Below are 21,104 nucleotides of genomic sequence, written 5' to 3' on the forward strand. Positions count from 1 at the left end.
TTCCCTCTCACACAGAAATGAGCTCGCGTCTACAAACGCACCGGTTTGCCACAAGCAACTGGAGGGGATATATCGTTCTTTCATCCACGGCGAGTCATTGTGGCGGTGTCAGCTGGTGCCGTCTCTTTTATCACACTGGAAGCTAATGGAAGCAGCCGCTGGAGGAGGTGGTGGTGGTGGTGGTGGGGGGGGGGGGGGATGCAAGCAAAAGCACACACAAACAGACAAACAAACACAAATACACACAGAACCATCAGAGGGATGGGAGACAGGGCAGGCAGGCACGCCAGGGCCCGAGGCGAGAGCTGTTTTGTGGTGACGCTGATACTTCTCTCTATCAGCCTGTGTTTCTGACACTCAAAAAAAAAAAAAGAGAGAAAAAAAAACACACACAGAAGGGATTCAGACTTCTTTCTCTTTTGCTGTTGTGATTTGTTTATTTTTTGTCCCCCCCCTCTCCACCCCCCAGGTAGAGTTAAGCTGGATGCCAACTCAAACTACTGAAGGAAAGATTTACCTAATTCTGCACATCCCACCTGGCGCACATGTAAAACTAACAAAGAGATGAATCAAGCGTTGCATTTTCTTCCACCTAATCTCTCTTTCTAGTGTTGTTAGGTCTCAGAATGTTCTTACAGCTATTGACGGGAGATGCTCTATGGAGGGTTTATTTACGAGAGAGGAAACAACAGCCAATTACTGCAGGAGGATTCAGAGCAGCGTACATCTTTTAATAAGAGTTGACCTAATTTTCTGGTCGCATTGTTGCCAGAAACAGTGCTACATTTAAAGACACATTGTTTTTAGGGACATATGCCAGCCATGTATTCTGCTTATTTTATCTATAACTCTTTATTTTTTCAGTCTTTATCTGTTTGTATAACATAACAATCGTGCTTTATCATTTGACACCATTTAGATACATATCATGTTTATATTATGTTTTACATTAGGCAGTGAGACAGTTAAAAATATACAAAACAATATTATCTTACTAGACATAATTTCTATTTTTAATATAATCATCAGTATCTTCATTTTTCATAATAATTTCTTATATCTCTGTAAGATATGTGCTTTAGCTTCTGTGATCAAAATATTATTGCAGAAAACAGCAACCCCATATTTTTTTTTTCTCAACATTTAGACAATAACTTCCAATGTAGTACAGACATTCACAGTTACATGTTTTACACGGTACAGTTTTACAACAAACTTCCAGAGAAAACTGTGGTAGAGTAACTTTATACAAAATTCACAGGACATGAACTGTAGCCATTTCACGTTTTCGCTCAGTTGCTTTGCTTGCCAAAGTAAACATGTTCTGTTCAACCACACGCCTTTCACGGTAGCTGCCATAGAAGCAAACTCACATTGTCCTAACACGCAAGTCTGGGAAAACCTAAAAACCTTTTGTGCTTTTTTAAATTTTTCTGTTTCTTTTTTTTCTGTCCACCGGTAAAGCAAAGACAACGTAAACAAAAAGAGAAACAGACCACTTTGCTGACCGGTCTGCGCCTAAACATCTACATATGTATTGCTGAATACATATTGATCGGACTATGATTGATCATGACACATAGAGAAAAAGAAAACATGACCGTACTTAAACACAGAGTTGGTCCCGGTTGTTTTGTGCTAGCATATAAAGTGTAAGTATTTTGCAGTTCTCTCCTGTCATGTAAACAGACTATCTCTTGGCTGAAATCGGTGCGTTGGCTTAAGGCCTTCTCCGTTCATCTTTGTTTATTTTTTTAATATATTTTTTTGTCAGGAGACATTTGAAAATCTTTTTCAATGATGTTCCTGAGGAAAGCATGCAAAACGTAAACAGGATTGACTGTCAGCATTAAGGGATAGTCAATATTCGTAAATCACTTTTCTAACCATGTGCTTGTTCTTCTTCTTCTTCTTTTTTTTATATTGTACTTCTTTGTACCCTGTGCTTTGCCAACCTAATACTCAATGGCATAGTTTTTGCTTTTGTCTGCCTATTGATTTTGGTCCTCCATTTCAACATACACTGTATAAAACATCCTAAAAATAATTCTAAAAATGCTTTGATCACATAAAAGTTTTATCTCTCTCTTTTTTTATTCTTTTACACTGAAAAAATAAGGGAAAAAAATAACACTCTCTCTCACACACAAAAATCTTTTGCAACAAAATCTGGACTGCTCCAGATTGCTCCTAAACGTGAACTTCTTATCGGCATTGTGCTTACTCCGAGCTTCCCCGTTCACCATTGCGGCTTGTAGCTTTGCCTCAGAGAGAGCAACGTTTGGAAAAGAGACAACTGCGTGAGGTTTGGTAAACATCCACAAAAAAAATAAAAATAAATCAACGCCGTCTCTTGCACTCTTCAGCGATGTCAAGTTTGCTTAACTACTTAATCTACTATATTCACACGGTATTTACTTGATTCATGAAGATATTCAACAGATCTCTAATCTATAACTCTAGTTTTTTTTTTTTTCTCTTCTCACAGTATTACACAGTATGTTTACATTTTTTCGGAATTACGGTTGTATCGGTGAACACTAACAGTCTTTGACTTTGTTTTCAGAACGCAAACCAACAATAAGACATCATTGGCTTGATTTAACAAATACAGAAAAAAAAAATTAAGCATGGTTGGAAAATCTGTTTTGATCACATATTGCCCCTGGAGGTAGGTGAATCAATTAAAATCTTGGAAGTCCTTTGTAATGTTCTCTTTTGTCTACAGGCTCCATGAGGGTTTTGTTGTTGTCTACACGTTGGCCTCAGCGTTGGTCAGGTTAGAGGGCGGGCTCGTTGGGTTGGGGGGATTAACAGGCTCTGTTGGGCTAGTTGGGTTGGGAGGTGGGCTGGTGGGGCTTACAGTTTTGGCCGTTGGGTTAACCGGACTGGTCGTGGTGACTGTGGTGGTTATGGTGGCAGCGGGACTCGTCGCCGGATTTACCGGGCTAGAAGCAGCGGCTGGATTGGCTGGCGGAGGAGCCGCGTTGGCGGGTGTCACGGGGGCGGTTGAGTTTACCGGAGCAGGACTGGTGGGGCTGGCTGGGTTTGCTGGAGCGGGGTTTGTGGAGCTAGCGGGGCTGGTAGGATTGGCAGGGCTGGACAGGTTGGCAGTGTTGGTCTCCGCTTGCTGTTCAGGTCCGTTCACCTGACATCTCCTGACGACTGCAGGAGGCTGGAACATTATTCGAAGTCGCTAGAAGAGGAAAAACATGCAGTTAAGAATGCTCCAGTGGCTAACTAAATTTGTTATTTTCAGCCAGCAGGAATACAGGATTTTCTTTGGGTGTTGGTCTCTGCTTTCATTCGTCATCTCGTACATTTTTAGTTGTGGTTTCTTTGTGCAAGACTTTTAAAGGGACAGAAATACGCTTTCTAATGCAGGGTTTATTGTACTCAGATGCACCTTTTGTTGCATGCCTTGGGGCATATACTGTTTTACTCTGAGTTAATCATCTTTATTCAACTCAATTTCTCTCTGGAAATATTATGTTTGTTTGTTTTTGTATTGGTTTAGAGTAAAATAGACTATTGTAGAAAATATAAACTACCGATATTAAACCGCTGTCACACTGTTGCGTATTTTGCAATGCATGATGGCACATTGAAAAATGTGTATTACGAGGATCAAACATCAATCATCTCGTCGCATCTCTGAAGTATGTGTGTCCCAATTGATGTGGCCCCATTCTCACAATGCATGTTTATTTAGATCAAGGGTGTGGAATTCACTGTGTTCTGCTGCGTCAGGATGATGTACGTTACTTTTTCGACAATGTCAGCCTTGTTGCTTCATGCTTTCTTTTCATAGGTAGCGATCAACTGATCGTCTGGTAATGAAATCAATGCTGTTTGAGTGCCCCCCAGGGATCAAATAATTATTAACTGAATTTTTCTTTGGAAATGGTTCAAGCTGTCAGTTTCAAGCAGGTAGCATGCTGAGATGAGTGAATCTTCAGTAATGCACACAGCATACATTACTGTGCAATTAAGTAATTATTGGGCAGTTGCCCAATTTGAGTCTCACTTGTCTTGCTCCTGTATCAGTGGTCTACATTTGCAGGATAGATGAGAGCTGTAAACATTTTTAACATTTGTCTAACAAAAAAAAAAAAAAAAAAAAAAAAAAAAAAAAAGAATCTGGGATGCCAAGGGCACTATTTTGACAAATGTATTAACAGTAATATAGACTATCGTGGAAAATATAAGCTACCAATACAGCACTGAAAAAAGTCAGACAGGTACCTGTAAGATAGTACAGTAAAATAGTATTAAGTTTATTTGATTTGTTAATCTGGTATAGTCTGTATAGCTTTTAAATGCCTGCATCCCTTCTAATGACAGATGAAAGTAACATCTTTGAAAAAAAACCAAAAAAACTTCTGGAAGATTCTTCCTTATTTACCATTTACATTGTTTTTTCAATGGTAACTCCTGCTGTCTGGAAAGACAACAGCAGTACAACACCAGCTATCCCTGGAATAAACTTTTAATGTATTTTTAGGATCTAATCAGTTTAGTGCAGTTTATTTTACATTGATCATGTGAATCAACTATTATTCCTTCGTGTGGCACGTGGGTTAACTAAAGAACTGTATTTTAATTTGCTAAAAAGCTTTCTGCCACTATTTCTGGATTATTTTTGGCCTATATTTAAGGAAACCAGGATGTATTACTGTTATAACGCCTATTTTACCAATGAGACTTGTTATCCATCCTTTGCATCCAACCAAATGTATATTATCAAATTATGAGGGTTTTAAGGATCTGTCATTTAAAGGTTAACTTAACTACACTTTTTTAATGTGCACAATCTAGCCTTTTGTTTTATGCTCATAAGCACATCTGTCACGTTGTCTGTTTTTCATATTCCACAGAGACTTGCTGTACTGTCATCACATTACAAGGCTCTTTAATGACAGAAATGTTTTCTTTAATATTAGAATGCTCATTTTGATTTATTTCACCTAAATTGGTTATATCAATTTAAATTATGTATGACCCAGTTGAATAAGCAAGGTAAATCATGAATAAAATATCAAGTCACATCATATCAAATCAGCGTATGCTGTCTGTAGATGTTTGTTGTTTTGATACATAGACTGTTTACGGTGTATAGAGACATGTATTGCATGAGACACCAAGCCCTAATAGTAGCACCTTGTTTACGTGTAGGGAATGAAATGGTGAAAAACCAAGTCTCCCAGAGCCTGTTCATCTTACCTCTTTATAAGTACCCTTGAGCCCGAGATACATGTAAACCATGTATCCTGGTATGAGAACCATGGAGGACAGAGCCATGAGCCATCCCACTCCCTGACCCCAGTTTGGGAACACATAGCTTCCCATCTTGAGAGGAACCATTTGTACGGCGCTGAACAAGAACACTCCCTGTGGGAGACAAGAGACGCTTTATGCATCCTGACACCTCTGACTACAGGCAGCGCTGCCTCAGCCTGGCATGGCTGCAGGCAGGTAATATTGACTTTATTTATTGTTTCATCGTTCATGCCGTGACTTTAGATGTACTATCCTATTAGCTCAAAGTACTCACAGCGACAATGAGAGGGGTGAACACGACCCAGCACAATTTCCACCATAGACAGGGTCTGTAGCCAATCATCTCCTCGATGTTGTCGTAAAACTTGTTCACACCTGCCGGACAAATGAATGCATGACCAAAATATTCACACCTAATTTGTTTCGATCTTCTGAGATCTGCCATGCATGATGATGAGCACGGCGAGGCATGCCAGACGAGCGCTCGTGACCTTGCGGGCGAGCAGAATTTGAAGCAGGTAAAGCGTGTCGACGCACTCACGTTTGCTACGTTGTGTTTTTCCAGATTTGAGACATTTACCTAAATTAAAACTTTTGTTGTTTATGTTATGTTTGAATGAAAGTTGGAGCAAAACACACCATAACACCACGATATGGAGATGCACTCAAAGAAGACCAGGAACAGCAGGCACATCCCACTGGCAGAGTAATAGTCGAACAGTTTGAACACGTAGATTCCACCCTGGTTACAAAAAAAAAAAGAAAAAGAAAAAGAGATGTATAAGGAAAAGATAAAACACAAAAACATTCTCATTGTGTAGAGCTGCCCTGTTGTACCTGTGTGATGTTTGAAAGTCCAATCACATAGGACACCAGGCAGACAACAGCGATGAAGATCTCTCGTCTGCCTCGAAGAAGTCTGGGGAACTCGTCCACGAGGGCGGTGATGAAGCCTTCGACGGTGCAGAACTGAAGGACACAATCACAGGAACAGCTTGAAACATCTGATTGGATGTGTGCACTGCTAGCACATTGCTGCTATGAGATCCCCTTTACAGGTCCGTGTACGTTTTGGTAATTACAATTTCTAATCAGAACCCATTCATGAAAAATCGAAAGTGAGCAGAGGAATACTAAATATAAGGTTGACACATGATGGTAGTTTGTTTTTCATTTTATGTTTCAAATAAAAACAAAACTGCCGGAAAAAAGAAACACAAGTTTTTCCCATTTGCCATACTCCTAAACAGGCAAAGAATTCTGCAACCATTGTATTCCAATACTGTAGGGGGCGCTATTTATTCAGTATACACCTAATATGTTTTCTAATACAGATGAACAAGAGCATGACCAGTATACCCATAGATTCGATTGATTTTTAGATGATTATGAGTTTCTTAAAAATACTTTGTTAAATTTTTTTTAACTGCGCGTGAGCCTGATGTAATAGATAAATAAAAATAAACCCACCCCTACTATATTTGGGTTGTTAAGTTACGCCGTGAAGCATAATGGTGTGGATTAAGGTGTGGAGGGAATCAGAATATGAGAAAAGGTTTTCTTTCTCATTGTCTACTATTTTATGTTTTTAGAATTTTAAATGAGAAACATAAATTGAAATTTTAAGTTCTAAACAAACTCATTTTAATCTGACCATAAAATAAAAAAAGTTGATATTTCAGTTTAGCAAATTGTATTTTAAAATCAAAACTTAATAAGATTATGGTTATTAAGTTTATTCATAATTTATTACAGTTTCCAATGACAAATGTATTTTTATCAATACATGACCAAACTATTTCACAATCTGTATTATTGACATTATTTTTGCTACTCTTTAAATAGCCATAATGTTTCACACCTCAGCTTGTGATTGTAAAGTAAGTTTCATATTGTGACCTCCATGCCTATACCACCAGGGTGATTTATTTTATTTTAATGAAGCTCATACCGCGCTGATAATGTTGTCTTTGTCATCAATATTTTCATCCCCATCCAAGCTCAAGAATTTATTTTATATGTTCTTCTTCTATGGTTTGTAGTGAAAAAATAAGTGTGGAATCTGTGATGTGTTCAGAAGAAACAACACCTCCTACAGTCAGAATTTGCAGACTTGGGCACTGTTGTAGGAATCTGAAAGGAACAGCCAAATCTTTCATTTCTCTTTGCTGGAGATTTTGTTTTGAATATTTTATACACGAATGGAAAATCAAATCGCAATTTTAATTTCTAAGTTAGTACTCCATGTATTTAAACAAAAATCATTTATTGGTGCCACTTGTCTTTTTTTTTTATTATTACTTATTTTTAATGAGAACATCCGATTACCAAAACATGAAGGAACCAAACGACGAAAGGGGGAAAAAAAATTGCCTGTGATTTCGGTGCTTTGCAGTTAAGTGTGTTGGGTCAGCAGGCACGTGCGCAGTCATTTTGGGAGGCGTGTGCTCAAGCAAAAATAGGCCACCCATCGCAAAATGTGTTTACAAAATAAATTACTAAAAAAAACACACAGTGGGCCATATTGTTGCTTTTATAGCCTCTGTTTTTTTTTGGGGGGGTTTTGCAGCAAAATTTGTATTTGAAATAAATCAATGTGGTGCTTTGCATGATAATCAAGAGCCTCTTACAGAATTTCCATGAAAATAAGAACACTGTGTGCATCATGTTACTGTTTTCGTACATAGTATGAGTATCACACTAATAATATACCATTAACAAGCTTCATGTACTTTACCAGATTGTCATGTCGCTCAGCTTAAGACCTATCTTTTATTTTAAATCAGGAACCTACTTTGGGTAGTTCATGTTAATAATGGGCCCATTATAACACTAATACAGCCAAATACACAGCTAAGTAATGTTTTTGTATTTATTCATATTTTTGGATCATAGAAAGTTAGATATTCAACATATATTGGTTTGTAATGTTAATAACCTTGCAAAATGATTCCTTAACCATTGAAGTATAAATGCTTGCATGAAAAGTACTCCTGTACTTAAGGTGACTTCTCCAAGACACGGAGCAGAGTTTTGGCCAGGATGCTGTGATTATATAATATTGTGTGCATGTTTCTATTAACACTTTATTGTGGGGGCTACATGACATTCTCCTGCAATATGTTTGTTGTCGTGCTTTCTTCTTCAGGGTTTCACACTAAAACAAATACTATTTTAAATGAAATAAACCTTGTGGACTGGTCTAAATTGTGACGCTGTCGTCAAACTTACTGTCTGCCTTTCTCTCTGCTGCAGCTGTCTGTAGCTCTCCGCTCTCTCTATCTTCATTAAACCTGACAAACGCCCGTAGACAACTGGACAAGGCTTTGAAATCGTGGATCGCATGAGTGCAAAATGTGTCGGCTCTGTGACACGTGTAGATCTTATTTGTATGAAAAGGGAAGTGTTTTCAGCAGGTGTGACACCTAAATGCGACTCCCATTTTGCTTTCTTTCTTGTTTTTGGAAATTTTGCACCGAAACAATGCCGGGGGGTTTTGTCAAACACTGACAATCCCTGTCTATCTGATGCTACGGGTCAGAGAAGCAGTCTGGTCTAGAGCTCAGCCCTGAATGAAGAGGAGCTGGGAGGGGAAAAGCAGCGGCTTGTACGCACTGTGGATCCGGTCAGTGCAGCATTCTCTCAGAAACTTAAACAAATACCCCTCAAGTATAAAAACACTTTCGTGGAATTGATGGCAGAGAGGGATAATTTTTATTTTTTTAATATTAGTGAATGAAGAAAAAAATAATTGGTCTCCAGAAGAAAGGGTCAGGGTCAATTCTGGCCTTATTTGAGTCACGCACAACAAAATAAAGAAACAGTGAAGCCCGAGGGCAAATGAAGGTGATGAAGTCGCATTACGAGTTCTTGACAGCTAATTTCAAAGCTCAGCAACGTCTATCTGGGTTGAGCAAATTGCATGCTTTATCATGCAGAGAGCAGAGGTGAGCTGCGTGATATGTAACTGCTTTAAAATATTTAGGTCAGCCCATGAGCAGATCATCACATAGCCCCTTACCTGGCTGTCTATCCCCAGCATGAGCAGCATGGAGAAGAACAGAATGGCCCAGAGAGGTGAAACTGGCAACTGGGTTACAGCCTCTGGATATGCAAGGAAAGCTAAGCCAGGACCTGGATGGTAAAAAAGGAAGCAGTGTTGTAATTTCCTCACTCTAGAAGCTGCCAGAAAAAAAGCATGCTAAGGTTAAGATCATTGGGGATAGCAGAGGGTAACAGTGACAGAAGCCACTGCCATGTGCAGTTACCTGAGGCTGCCACGTCCGCAATGTCTTTCCTAGTCACATGCGCCATGAAGCCAACAATGGAAAAGATTACGAAGCCAGCAAACATGCTGGTGCATGAGTTGATGCAACACACAATGATAGAGTCTCTGGGGAGAGGAAATAATTTATTTTTTTTAAATGGGGCTGTCGTGAAAGGTTTAAAATTGACTTTTTCTCTCCATTCTGTGTTGACCTTTCTAAAACAAGTGCAGGGACATCTGAAAGATCAGCAGTGGGAGTGCTTTTCGCTGCAAGACGTTAGGTAGAAATGCGAGCCTTGTAGCTGAAATACACGTATTCTGCTTGAATGAAATGGCAAATTCACCCTAAACTGAAAAACTGAAACTAGCTCACCAAAAAAGCCCAATTTGAATGCAACCATTTTACGTAACTGATTATGTGACCCAGAATGTGGGGCTGTTAGAGAAAAAACAAAAAAAACGCTCAGGCATATCAGTAATAGTTGCTTTGTTTGTCTCTAAAGCACAGAACAGAAAGAAAGAGCCTTCACCTCAGAATGATGCTCTATTCATGCAAAAATCTAAAACAGTCAGAGGTCTTAAAGTCCCATTAAGCGTACTTGAATGGGGATGTATTTTATACATTTTTTTATGGCATTTCATGGGTGATATCCGTTTTCAGTCTTAGCGGTCGTCTCATAAATCAACACTAGCTCATGAATCATCTGCAGCTCTTACCTGTAAACATTGTTATTGAATGTGTTGTAGCTGCCCAGAGCTATAAGGGACCCCAGTCCCAATCCATAGGAAAAAAAGATCTGCGTAGCTGCATCCAGCCATACCTGACAGAGAAACAGGAGAGTGTAGCCGCGTGAGGCCGAGTTCTGCTCGCTTAGGCATGCAGCGCGTAGGCACCAATCCCATAATAACAAGTCATTACCTCAGACTCTTTCAGCTTCTCAAAGTCAGGGGTGATATAGAACAAGATCCCCTCTCTGGCTCCAGGTAGAGTCACCCCACGGATGAAGAGAATGAACAGCATGAAGTAGGGATACGTAGCTGAGAAGTAAACGACCTGGAAAACGTAAGGAGGTGAAAATGTGAAACTGGGACATACATTTTCATGAGGCTTTTAAAGTTTTTTTTAACAGAAATTAAAAAAAAAATAATAATATAATTAATAATCAGTTAGCTTTATGGGCATGTAATCAGGGAGCAGATTATTAGATTGGGGGTGGGGTCTGACTTTGACCAAAGCAAGTTGTGTTCGGCATGGTCACGTGATGAACTTGACTTTTAAAACGTAGCGTCACATGGGGGAGAAATTGCTCCGAGTGAGGGAGGAGGATAAATCCTCCTATCATGAAGCCACACTTGGAAAGGAAAAAGTGTCGGGAGAAATGGAATTAGAGAAGCCGACCAAGAGGCTGGCAGAACGGGATTAGGGCAGCATGGGTTTTTTATTTTTTTTATTTTTAAGGTCTCTTTAAAAAAAAATAAAAAATCAAATCCAAACAATGCTGAATGAAATCTGAAAGATTGATGAGACGATATTAGACTGTTTAATATTGCATGGGAGATACATGCTCTTATTAGAAACCTGCATAAATCGTAGGTGTTGGACTGCCAAAAACGAACAAACATTTTACCTTCCCTGTCCAGCCAACCCCTTTCCAAATGCAAAAGTACACAAGGACCCAGGCGATGGCTAGTGTTATTGCCAACGGCACTCGGAGCTGGCCTGGTTTTTCCAAGCCATCAGTCATTTGATGCACGTTGAGACTGTAAGTCAGAGCAAACAGCGATAATACCATCATGCACACAGGGTAGCAAGCTTGCAGCAGCGGAGGCCGCCTTTGGATATGGCTCAGGGAGGCATGCAGTAAAGTTGAAAGTGCTGCAGCAGAGAAAAATGTCAGTATCTTACTTCCAAAACTCCATCACAGCACTGGTTAGATTGGTGGTATCTGGAATGGAGTAGTTAGTGTAACATTTTTCTGTGTTCCATGAATTGTCACATGAGCTCCATGGAAGTTCCTGGAAATAGAAAAAAAAAAAAAACATCAATTTTGTACACTGCTTTGACCAATTTGGGGATTTTCTTAAACAATTAATTTTTCTTAAATAATACTTACAGTGGTAAATGAGTTGTACAGGTAGTAAATGGCCCAAGCAATGATTACAATGTAGTAAATGTTTAGCCAGAAAGAGAGGACAGCTGCAGCAAGGCCCACACCTAACAGGCAAAAAGCAATTTAGATGTGTTATATGGAAAAAACATTTTTTTTTGTTTTTGCATTTGCCTTTTTGATAAATTTTATTGTACCTTTAAACACAGGAGCCAGTTTCCACACACCAAGCCCTCCAATGGAGGTGTACTGACCGAGTGAGCATTCCAGTAGGAACAAGGGGACCCCGGCAAATATGAGGGTCAGAAAATATGGGATCAAGAAGGCTCCTGGACGGACAAAATGACATCGAGTTTAACAAATAAAAATGGCAAAGCAGGCCTCACACTGAAAACACTGCACAATTCAAATAAACTAAATTTGTTACAAATCAATCAAATTAATTTATTTGCCGCCAATCAACAACAAACATCTCAAGTCACTTTCCAAGACAAAGCGGGGCCAATTCACACAGTTTTTAATCAGATCTGTCCAATCATGTAGACAGACTCAATTTCAATTGCACATATTGTAATTCAATCCTAGTTATAATCCAGTGTAGCCAAATTCAGTTTGTATTGCAAGCTGAGCAGCACACCCTAGTTAATTAGGGTTGCAAATGTAGACAAGGCTTTCACAGTTTTTTTTTTTTTTCTTTCTGTCTTGGAGTCTCTAAATTATAAGCTCCACCATGTGCATCGTTGATATGAATGGTTCACTCTCAGTATGCATACATTAACAGTGAAAAGTATTTACCCCCGCCGTTTTTCCCGCAGAGATAGGGAAATCTCCACACGTTCCCAAGTCCAATTGCATAACCCACACAGGACAGGAGGAAATCAAATTTTCCTCCCCATGTTTCCCTGTCGGGGATCTCTTTTTTCTTCTTCTCGGGTTTCACGTCCAGGGACTTGGGTTTGTCGTTGTTGGCAGCCACCTCGTTCAGTTCTGTGACCTGTCCATCCGCTTTGGTGCCATTCGTCGCCATGTCTCTGAATTTGGCAAAGGTCCTGGCAGTCGGACGGGAGGCTTCAGCACCGGTCCACGTAGACAGCAGCTTCGCGGTTTTATTTTTATACAACTAACCCTTCGGACCAAATGTCTGGAGATGAAGCTTGTGCGCGCACACGCGACTGGTCAATCGTCGTTAACCTAAGATCGTGGATAGAGTGATTGGTTGAGGGTGCAGAAAAAAATGGTTACCTGTTTCAACAAAGATGGACTCATAATGTACCACATTCATTTTCTCTAAATCAGCAACACCAGCTTAAACAAATCGTGTACTTTTCAACTCTAAACACACATTTAAAATACAGAATGATGCATTCTCTGATCATTTGGCACCAATGTGTTTTTTTTTTTTCATTCACGTCAAATCACCGATGGCAGAGGCATGCTGCCTTGCTTCCACTCAAGACAGATTGCACACAATTTAACAGCCAAACACAAAAACAACAGATGCGGTTTTCTAAACAAACTCTGCATTTGAATATGCCTAAATAAAAAGAAATGATGCAAACAGACAAAGTGTTCCAAAAAATGCATGCACTCTTCAGCGCAGGACGCGTCGTAGCAATAGAGTCCAGCCTATGAAAATTAAGCACAACGAAGACCGTCAATTGACACCTACAGATTCTCCAAACAGTTATTTTCGTGGATTACCGAAAGTAAACGTGGACAGAAGGACGTTTCTGGCACGCTGGAAAACAAAACGCACCACGGAGACAAAAAGGGATGTCCAAATGCGTAAAAGCTTTACGCATCAGGCTGCACACATTTGGCCATATGAATCGGGAACTCTGCGCACCAGAATGCGACTCTTTGCATCTGCATACGCAAAAACAGACTGGAATCAACTCTGCATGTTGGAGATAACTGTGCAAATATTACACCAGATCCCGTCTCAGCGGGGGCCCAACGGGGTAATTCACAATCCGGTCAATCCAAACGCCGTCGTAGGGACACATACCTGAGCTCGAACATTAACCAAGTCGCGCAGACAGACAGCAAATATTCAAAACAACCGTTCACTCACAGCGAATTTGGGATCCGCACCGTCGGGGCTCCGCTGACTGCCACAAATCTCCAAACAAGGGATCCAAAGATTCCTCCCGCGGATCAAGTTGTAAACTCCCAGTGCTTCTTGAAACATAAATAGATTTAGCTTCCATTAAAATACATTAAAGGGGAACCGTGCGGCGTTCGCGGGGGTCCAAGCGGGAGCTGTCCAGCGGGGAGCTGCGCTGAAGACAAGAAGGAGGACGAGAAGAAAGAGAGAGGAGGAGGTTGAATTATCACGGGCAGCAGCCGCTTCGCCTTGTGCGACTGTCTAACATCAACAATCAGAGACTCAACTCCCATCTACACAGCCTCAATGTCATCTCAAAGTCGCCCCCCCCCCCTTACCTCCCCTCCTCATACTCATCCTCATCTATAGGCTGAGCCGAGATCACACTCGCTTCTTAAATTTTTTTTGTTTGTTTTGCTCCATTCAGGTTTACAAAATTTCCGCTTTTGCATTCGAATGTTCAAATAGTACGAACATTTGTTTTGAAAAACACATTTGCTAAGATATTAGCAACCCTATAGTCATTGAATACGTTTTTATTTCATGTTACGTTATTTATTTATTTGCACTGGCACCAGGCAATTCGAAACGTTAGCCCCCTCCCAACCCCCTCCCCCCCTCCAGTATTAAAATGTATGGTGGAGGTGCAAAATGGCAACATATGAGGGGTAAATATAAATCAGCCCCGTCGTGTCCAAAACGCGTAGTGCATTTTGGATGCTCAGGCCAGTCAGCGGCTGTCTGGCAATTCTTGCCAAATTGAGAGAAAGGGAGCCCGTCAATAAAAGAAAGCGAGGGAACGCTGACTGGCTGTCTAACTCAGCCTGTAAAGCCAGACGCCTTCACAAATCATGGGATGATATGAGGAGGACAAACTGGAAGAACCTAAACTAAGGCAGTAAAAAAAAAAAAAGAAAAAAGAATGAAGAAATTGCAACGATGAAAACACCCTAGAGGAATACGCTCTATCCTCTTCTCTTTTTTTTCCGTCTCTTATTGATTTTCGCCTGAAATAAAGATATGGACAGTAGAAGACAAGAGCAAATGAGGAAGGATCTAACGCTATGGTAAGTGATTTGCTTGTACGAGCGAGACAACTTGTTTGATATTTCTCGACTATTTAGCACAACTTCTCCCAACTTGAAGCTTTTGCGATTTGCCTCCGCGCTCTTACTTTGTTCCCACATCAAAACACGCGTTCTTGTGCGGAGAAGAGAAGAGGAATACACCTTTTGAGAGTTGTGTAGGAGGCGGTGGGACGCAGACTGTGATGTAAACTGCTGAAAATGTGCTCTGGCACAGAGAGGCGTCGGCAGCGTTTACAAGTGCGGTGTGGAAGCTCCTAGCCTATCGTGGGGCTGAGAGGGCACCAGATGGTAAACCAATGAGGGGTGAACTAACCCACTAAATGTTACCACATGAAATGCAGCATTTAAAATCCCATCTGGTTTGCTGTCCCTGTGGACATGAAAGTGTGAAACATGGCACATATTTATGCACCTGCTGATGGAGCACGCAGGCATGTCTAATGGGGCTGGTGACATGCACGCCCAGCCAGCTGACCCCTTCACCCCGGAGCCTTTTGATTTAGCTCGCTGCCCTTTTTCACCAGTGGCTCTTCGGTCTCCTAGCTTCAGCAGGAAGCCCGCATGTTGCACCTCGTGAATGCTGTACGTGCTCCATTAGGCTGAAATTACTTGTCCTCTCTTTTTAATGGCTTTCAAGGCTTGGATTGAGACGCTGATTCCTCTTTTTGAGGGGCCTAGTGCAAGTAAGGTAAGGTTGACAGAGTTTCTAAAAGGGTAAAATCATATTTTTCTGAATAGTGTGAGATACATTTTATTTCCAATAAAATCCAAGAAGACAACCGCCTTCAGAAGTCACCTTGTAAATAGAATTGCCCGTACATATTGGTCCTCAGTGTTAATCCAGCTGTTTTGTGAATGTCTCAGAGGTTTGTTGGAAAACATGAGTAGACAAGCATTACAACGACAACCAAGAGAAATGCCTGACAGGTAAGGTTGTGGAGAAGTTAAAAATTGGGGTAAATATTGAATCCAAACTTTAGACTTCTAATGAAGCGCTGTTGGTTCATTAGAATAACAATGCTAAAAAATGCTACTATTAGCGGTTGGCCTAAACTGGCAGGATGAGCAAGGAGAGCGTACTGCATGTCAGAGAAGCAGCCCAGATGCCAAGGCTAACTCTGAGTAAGATGTTGAGATTAACAGGTCAGGAGGAAGAATCTGTTGATGGGACAGGTTTTGGACCCGTGCATATCCACAGCTAATGCAATCTGACTGAGCTTTAGCTATTTAGAAAAAGAAAAAATGCAGCAAAAGGGGCTATTGCTAAGTATTAACAAAAGGGATGAATACAAATGCATGCAACCTGTCCAGTTTTCATTTGTAAAAGACAGTAATAATAATAAAAAAACATAAACGACTTTCCCGTCATGCATTACATTCTGTTGATTTATCACATAGTTTCCCAACAAAATTCATGGACGTTGGACACTGCACCACACTTTTACACATTTGCACATATGCCATCAGACTGTTGAACTGCCGAAGCCACAAAATGGACTCGACTCGATACACATTCGTATATTACACGGTTTTAATAATACTCACCTGGATACCGTGAATCGCACACTGTCTGTTTCCCCTGCATTGTTTACATTGTTTTACATCGTTTACATTTCAATTGTTTACATAAATCGCTGCTGCATCTTTATCCTGAAATTTAATGTGATTTACATTACAATTTACTGTGATTTTTCAAGCTGTATGCAAAGGAAATTCCGTTCTGTACGCACTTTGTGCATACAAAATGACAAATAAAGCTGTCTAAGTCTAAGTCTTGGAACGTGAGGACATGTGAATGAGTTCAAAGGGTAAGAATACTTTTGCAAAGCCCTGTTCAGAAAAAAACAAATTGCAAAAAAAAAAGAAGATAATTGACATGTAGTGTCTCAAATATTACAAATTCTTTTTTTTTTTTGTAAACCCACCTTCTCCATTGATGCAAACAGATTTCCAGACGTTTTTAACAACCCCTCTGTGAAACGACAGCGTCGACTGCTCACCGGCCTCCTTTTAACCGTCACAGTATTTCTCACTTGTCAAATGCATCTTTGTGGAGTCACATTTTTCGGTGCCAGTCTGCAATTTCAGGTCCCAAAAATGAACTAATTAGCATGATGATTAGTCATTAGCATGCTAATCATAAGCAGTTCACATATTTTATTCATGTTGTCACCCAGTTGTTTTTCCTCCTATTGCTGGATTTGTGTACCCATCCCGCTTTATTTTCTCACCGCGAGCCCTTTGTGTCACTCTGATGACCGATGGAATTTGGGGGTTTGAATATTTGCATTTGAAGATAATATGGATGATATCAAAAACAGTAAATAAAACAATTCCTATCGCTGATCTCTGTGGCATCGATTCATCTCACTCTCACTGAGAGCGATAAGACAGACAAAAGACTTGAGAACCTGTTTCAGAAAAAAATTGGCAAAGGATAAGAAGGGAAAACCTTATCTTTGACAACAAGGCGTGCGCGTTAGTGCATCTGAAATGTACGCGTGTCTCCTGAATTGAACGCACACAGAGCTGCACTGTCAGAATCCTTGAGGTGCTCCCATTTTTCTGTTGCTGGCAAATTCTTATTTTCTCTCTGATTGCTGACATAAGTTTTTCCTTGGTTGTTAACGCCTCTGTGGTTGATGATAGAGGGGTTGACATTTGGTGTTTTTTTTCTTCCTCTGGGGAAATAAAGAACAACCCAACAGGGCTAAATCAGTCTTTGTCTGTGCAGCCTAAATATAATTTGGCCCTCGCTCACATGCAGGGCTGATGAAATTTACCTCACACCTTCAGATGATAAGAGCCTTTGAGGTGTACTGTACGGATACACCTTCTTGTGTTGTAAATCTCTCCAAAGTGATGTCAACATTTAGGATATATAGAGCAGTGCAAGGTAGAGATGCTCCTTTTTCGTCTGGTCTTCTTTTGTGTAAGAATTTGTTTGGCGTGACCCAAATTTCTGCGGAGAAAGTGCATCAGCAACTCTGTCTCGCCTTTTCCCCTCACTCTCTCTCTCTCGTTCTCTTTCTGCTCCCTCGTATCTCCTTCGCTCCGTCCTAAACACTGGCTGAAGACACCGAGATGACATTTCTCGCTGACAACAATCAGCTCTAAACCAGATTATTCGCATGCACAGAGGTATTGTTGGATGTAAGAATCAGCAAACAAGCCGGCTGCAGATATTCCAGGAATGCCAGGTGAAGCATCCTTCAAATTTTGGGGAGTGCTCCACTTCTCTCCTTTCCTACCTTTGTTAAAAGGATCAGCTATGCAAATAAGTTAAATCCAACATCTGCAGAATACATTTCCCCCTCTTTTAGGGATTTGTATAGCAGTTGCTGCTAACTGACATGATATTTTCCCACCGATCCAGAGAAATTGGATAGCATGTGAATGCGTTTGCATCAGCCTGTTGGTGCACACTGATCAGCACACAGACAGGTAATCTGTGTGCTGACAGCTCTGTGTGACAGCCAGCACGCAGAGTGGATTTTGTAAACATATGACCTCCATGATAACCAATATGGGGGCTCTAAATCGCCTCAGATTTTGTACATGTGTTGCTAGGCAACAGCGTAATCGCTCCTAGTCCCCCAACCTTGCATGCCTTTCTACTGGGATCGTTGTGCTTTTCCCGCCAAAAAAACGGCTAATTAACTTTGACAAAAGTCCATTAACGGGGAAACATTAGGCTTCTGAAGGTTAAAAAAAAATCCCATACGTGGCTCTGCAGAAGTAAAGGCAGGCAAATGGAAATACTTTTTAATGATCTAAAGAATGGTTCAAAGAAATCATCCCAGAACCGTGCTTTTGGTCCCACTTGAGTAATAACAGCTTAAATGGCTGTAGCAAACCACAATAACAGTATCCAAAGGGTTATACTGCACTGTGTGGATGCAATTTTCTGTTAGGGACAATGAAATTAATAAAAATAAATTATAAAAAAAAGTCTGGACCTGGAAAATCATATTTGTAGCTGAAACCAGATATTTACACACACTGTTAAAAACACATGTCTAATCATTCCCTTCTATCTGATAAATAAATTGGATCACACTTTTCCTGTTTTAGGTCATGTAGGCTCACCAAAACAATTTTTATTTGCCAAAAACATCAGAATAATTAGAGACAGAGCTTCTTCTTTTTTATTGCAAACACTAAGCATATTATGACTTTCGTTAATTTAAGGAAGCGCACAACATCAAATCTATATGGACAAGAAAAGCTAATAGAAATGAGCTGTTAAATGAATTACTGAAATTTGAGTTCAGTAGAGAACTTGTGAATGAGTTTTAAGGGACAAAACAGAGAGACACACTGTTTCCTTGTGTGACATAATGGGAATCAATCAGCCAATTTAAGGGGGGACCAACTTTCACTTTGAGTACATTTATTTAGTGAGGAAAAAACTCAAAACTATGTATCAAACAAAATCCCCTATGCTGGCATTATTTTGTATTATCGTCTTTTTCATTAGGACAGCACTTAGTCTTCTCCTGAAGCATTTTCCAAGGTTTGGAAATACGAAGAGAGGGACGCTTCATCTTTGTAGAGCTTATGTAGATCCTCCAAAGTCCTGGGTCCTCTCTTATTCTCTCTTTGTCATAGTCTCATTCTTTCAGCAGTATTACGTTGGGAACTGCTGAAGCCATGTTGGGAGGTTGAATTTGTGTCTGATGAACCATTTCTGTGTTGATTCAGCGATGTCTTTTGGATCATTGCTAATGCTGCTAATGTTTCTTGAGGTCATGCTCTGTAAACTTGACTGGCAAGATGTTTCAAGAGAATCTGGACACGAGTGACACTTTGACTTTTAATGCAGTTCCTATTTTAAACAGTGCATGCCGATGCAGATGGAACCGCCTCTGTTCCACCGTTATTGTATTACCAGAAGATTAAGTAGAGGTAGAGCATTTCTAAAAGTCAGCTTTAGCTACAAAGTTTGACCTTTCAAGGGATCGTTTTAGGCATGCATGTAACATTTTCCAAAAATATATTCCCTCTGTGTTCTTATTCATCCATGCCTATGCTTGTAAATACCTTAGTGCTCTTCCTGTAGGTGACTGACACTTACCCTGCGTTCTGATGTGAGACAAACAGCAGATGTAAACAAGGTGTAACAGGGTTCTCAGGGCCGGAAAAATTCAGGTAGAAAACAACCAAATCTGCCAAAGTAGGAAACGGCACAGGACCAGCAACTGATCCTTTATGGTTGTTCTGTTTCATTGTTATTTTCATGCATTAATAATGTATATGATGAAGTCTAACCTGTTGAATATCTATTGTCACCGATTTTGAAGTAGTAACGTTTTTCCCCCCAGTTTATCCTAATTTCCATTGCTGCGAAAGCGATTAAAATGTTAATATGAATCAAAAGGCTTTCTTGATTCCATGTTTTCAAGTATATTAAATCATTTCTAGTGTGTCACTTGGATCACGGCATGCCTGCCCTTCTTCCATGGCAGGATGAAAATGGAAAAATACAATCATTTAGTAAAATCATTCCTAAACATACCATGAGTAAAAAATATCAAACTTAAACAAACAAAACTGAGATATAACAACAACAGTCCCACTCCTTCACCCAAAGAGGCCTTGAACACATCTCAAGACTCCAAAATCAATGGCCTTCCAGATCAAATGAGGGATCTTTGAAGAGCGGCTCAGATGCATCAACGGCCAGAGAGAAGACTTTGTTTAAGCAGTGGTCAGACATCTCACGTTTAAATATTAAAATATTTAAATATGTTCTAATTAGTTAAAATAGTAGCCCAAATGACAAAGAAGCATCAGCAGCAGCAGAAGGACGGCAGGAGCAGTGCATGTAATGCATTTTATGGCTCAGTGTTTACAGCTTAAATAGACTCCCTCAGAGGCGTTGCCTAATTCCACAAAGCACAGAAATTGGTAGAGGCAGGTCAACCTAGACCCTCGAGGTGAATTTGGGAATCCTCCCTCGATGAGGAGTTAAAACTTGATCCCCCTCGGGCAGCATGAGGACTGAATGTGAGAAGCGTGTAGATTCAAAGAGTGGCCAGAGCTCTGACACTGAATGTACGGCAGATTTTTGAGGAGCAAGAACGAGGAGCTGAAGAAGGAATGCCTCATGACCGAGAGCTTTACAACCAATACGAGTACACAAGCACAGTGGGATGAACTGGAAAACTGGAAACTAAGCACATATAAGCCCAAACAAAACACAACATGTAAATGATTTGAAACATAAGTACTATAATAAAACACCCTGACAA

General features: G+C 40.3%; 2 protein-coding genes across 2 annotated transcripts in view; one reads left to right on the plus strand and one right to left on the minus strand.

Annotated features, from left to right (window-relative positions):
* Positions 1-710: 710 nt before the first annotated feature.
* Positions 711-14,091, minus strand: slc6a1a (solute carrier family 6 member 1a). The gene is made up of 15 exons (XM_012871391.3): positions 13,730-14,091; positions 12,451-12,846; positions 11,853-11,984; positions 11,662-11,762; positions 11,454-11,563; positions 11,176-11,308; positions 10,467-10,601; positions 10,265-10,368; positions 9,549-9,673; positions 9,302-9,414; positions 6,118-6,249; positions 5,920-6,022; positions 5,555-5,655; positions 5,224-5,391; positions 711-3,196 (listed from the first exon to the last, which is right to left on the minus strand). Exons 2-15 carry the CDS (start codon positions 12,680-12,682, stop codon positions 2,753-2,755), a joined length of 2,133 nt encoding a protein of 710 aa, XP_012726845.2. The 5' UTR covers positions 12,683-12,846; positions 13,730-14,091; the 3' UTR covers positions 711-2,752.
* Positions 14,092-14,680: 589 nt separating this feature from the next.
* Positions 14,681-21,104, plus strand: part of tnnc1a (troponin C type 1a (slow)) — a 39,639-nt gene continuing 33,215 nt past the window's right edge. The window contains exon 1 of the mRNA XM_036139428.1: positions 14,681-14,829. Within this exon, the coding sequence (XP_035995321.1) occupies positions 14,827-14,829 (3 nt within the window). The 5' untranslated portion in view covers positions 14,681-14,826. The remainder of the gene's footprint in view (positions 14,830-21,104) is intronic.

Source organism: Fundulus heteroclitus, chromosome 1, assembly GCF_011125445.2.
Source record: "Fundulus heteroclitus isolate FHET01 chromosome 1, MU-UCD_Fhet_4.1, whole genome shotgun sequence".
Lineage (NCBI taxonomy): Eukaryota > Metazoa > Chordata > Actinopteri > Cyprinodontiformes > Fundulidae > Fundulus > Fundulus heteroclitus.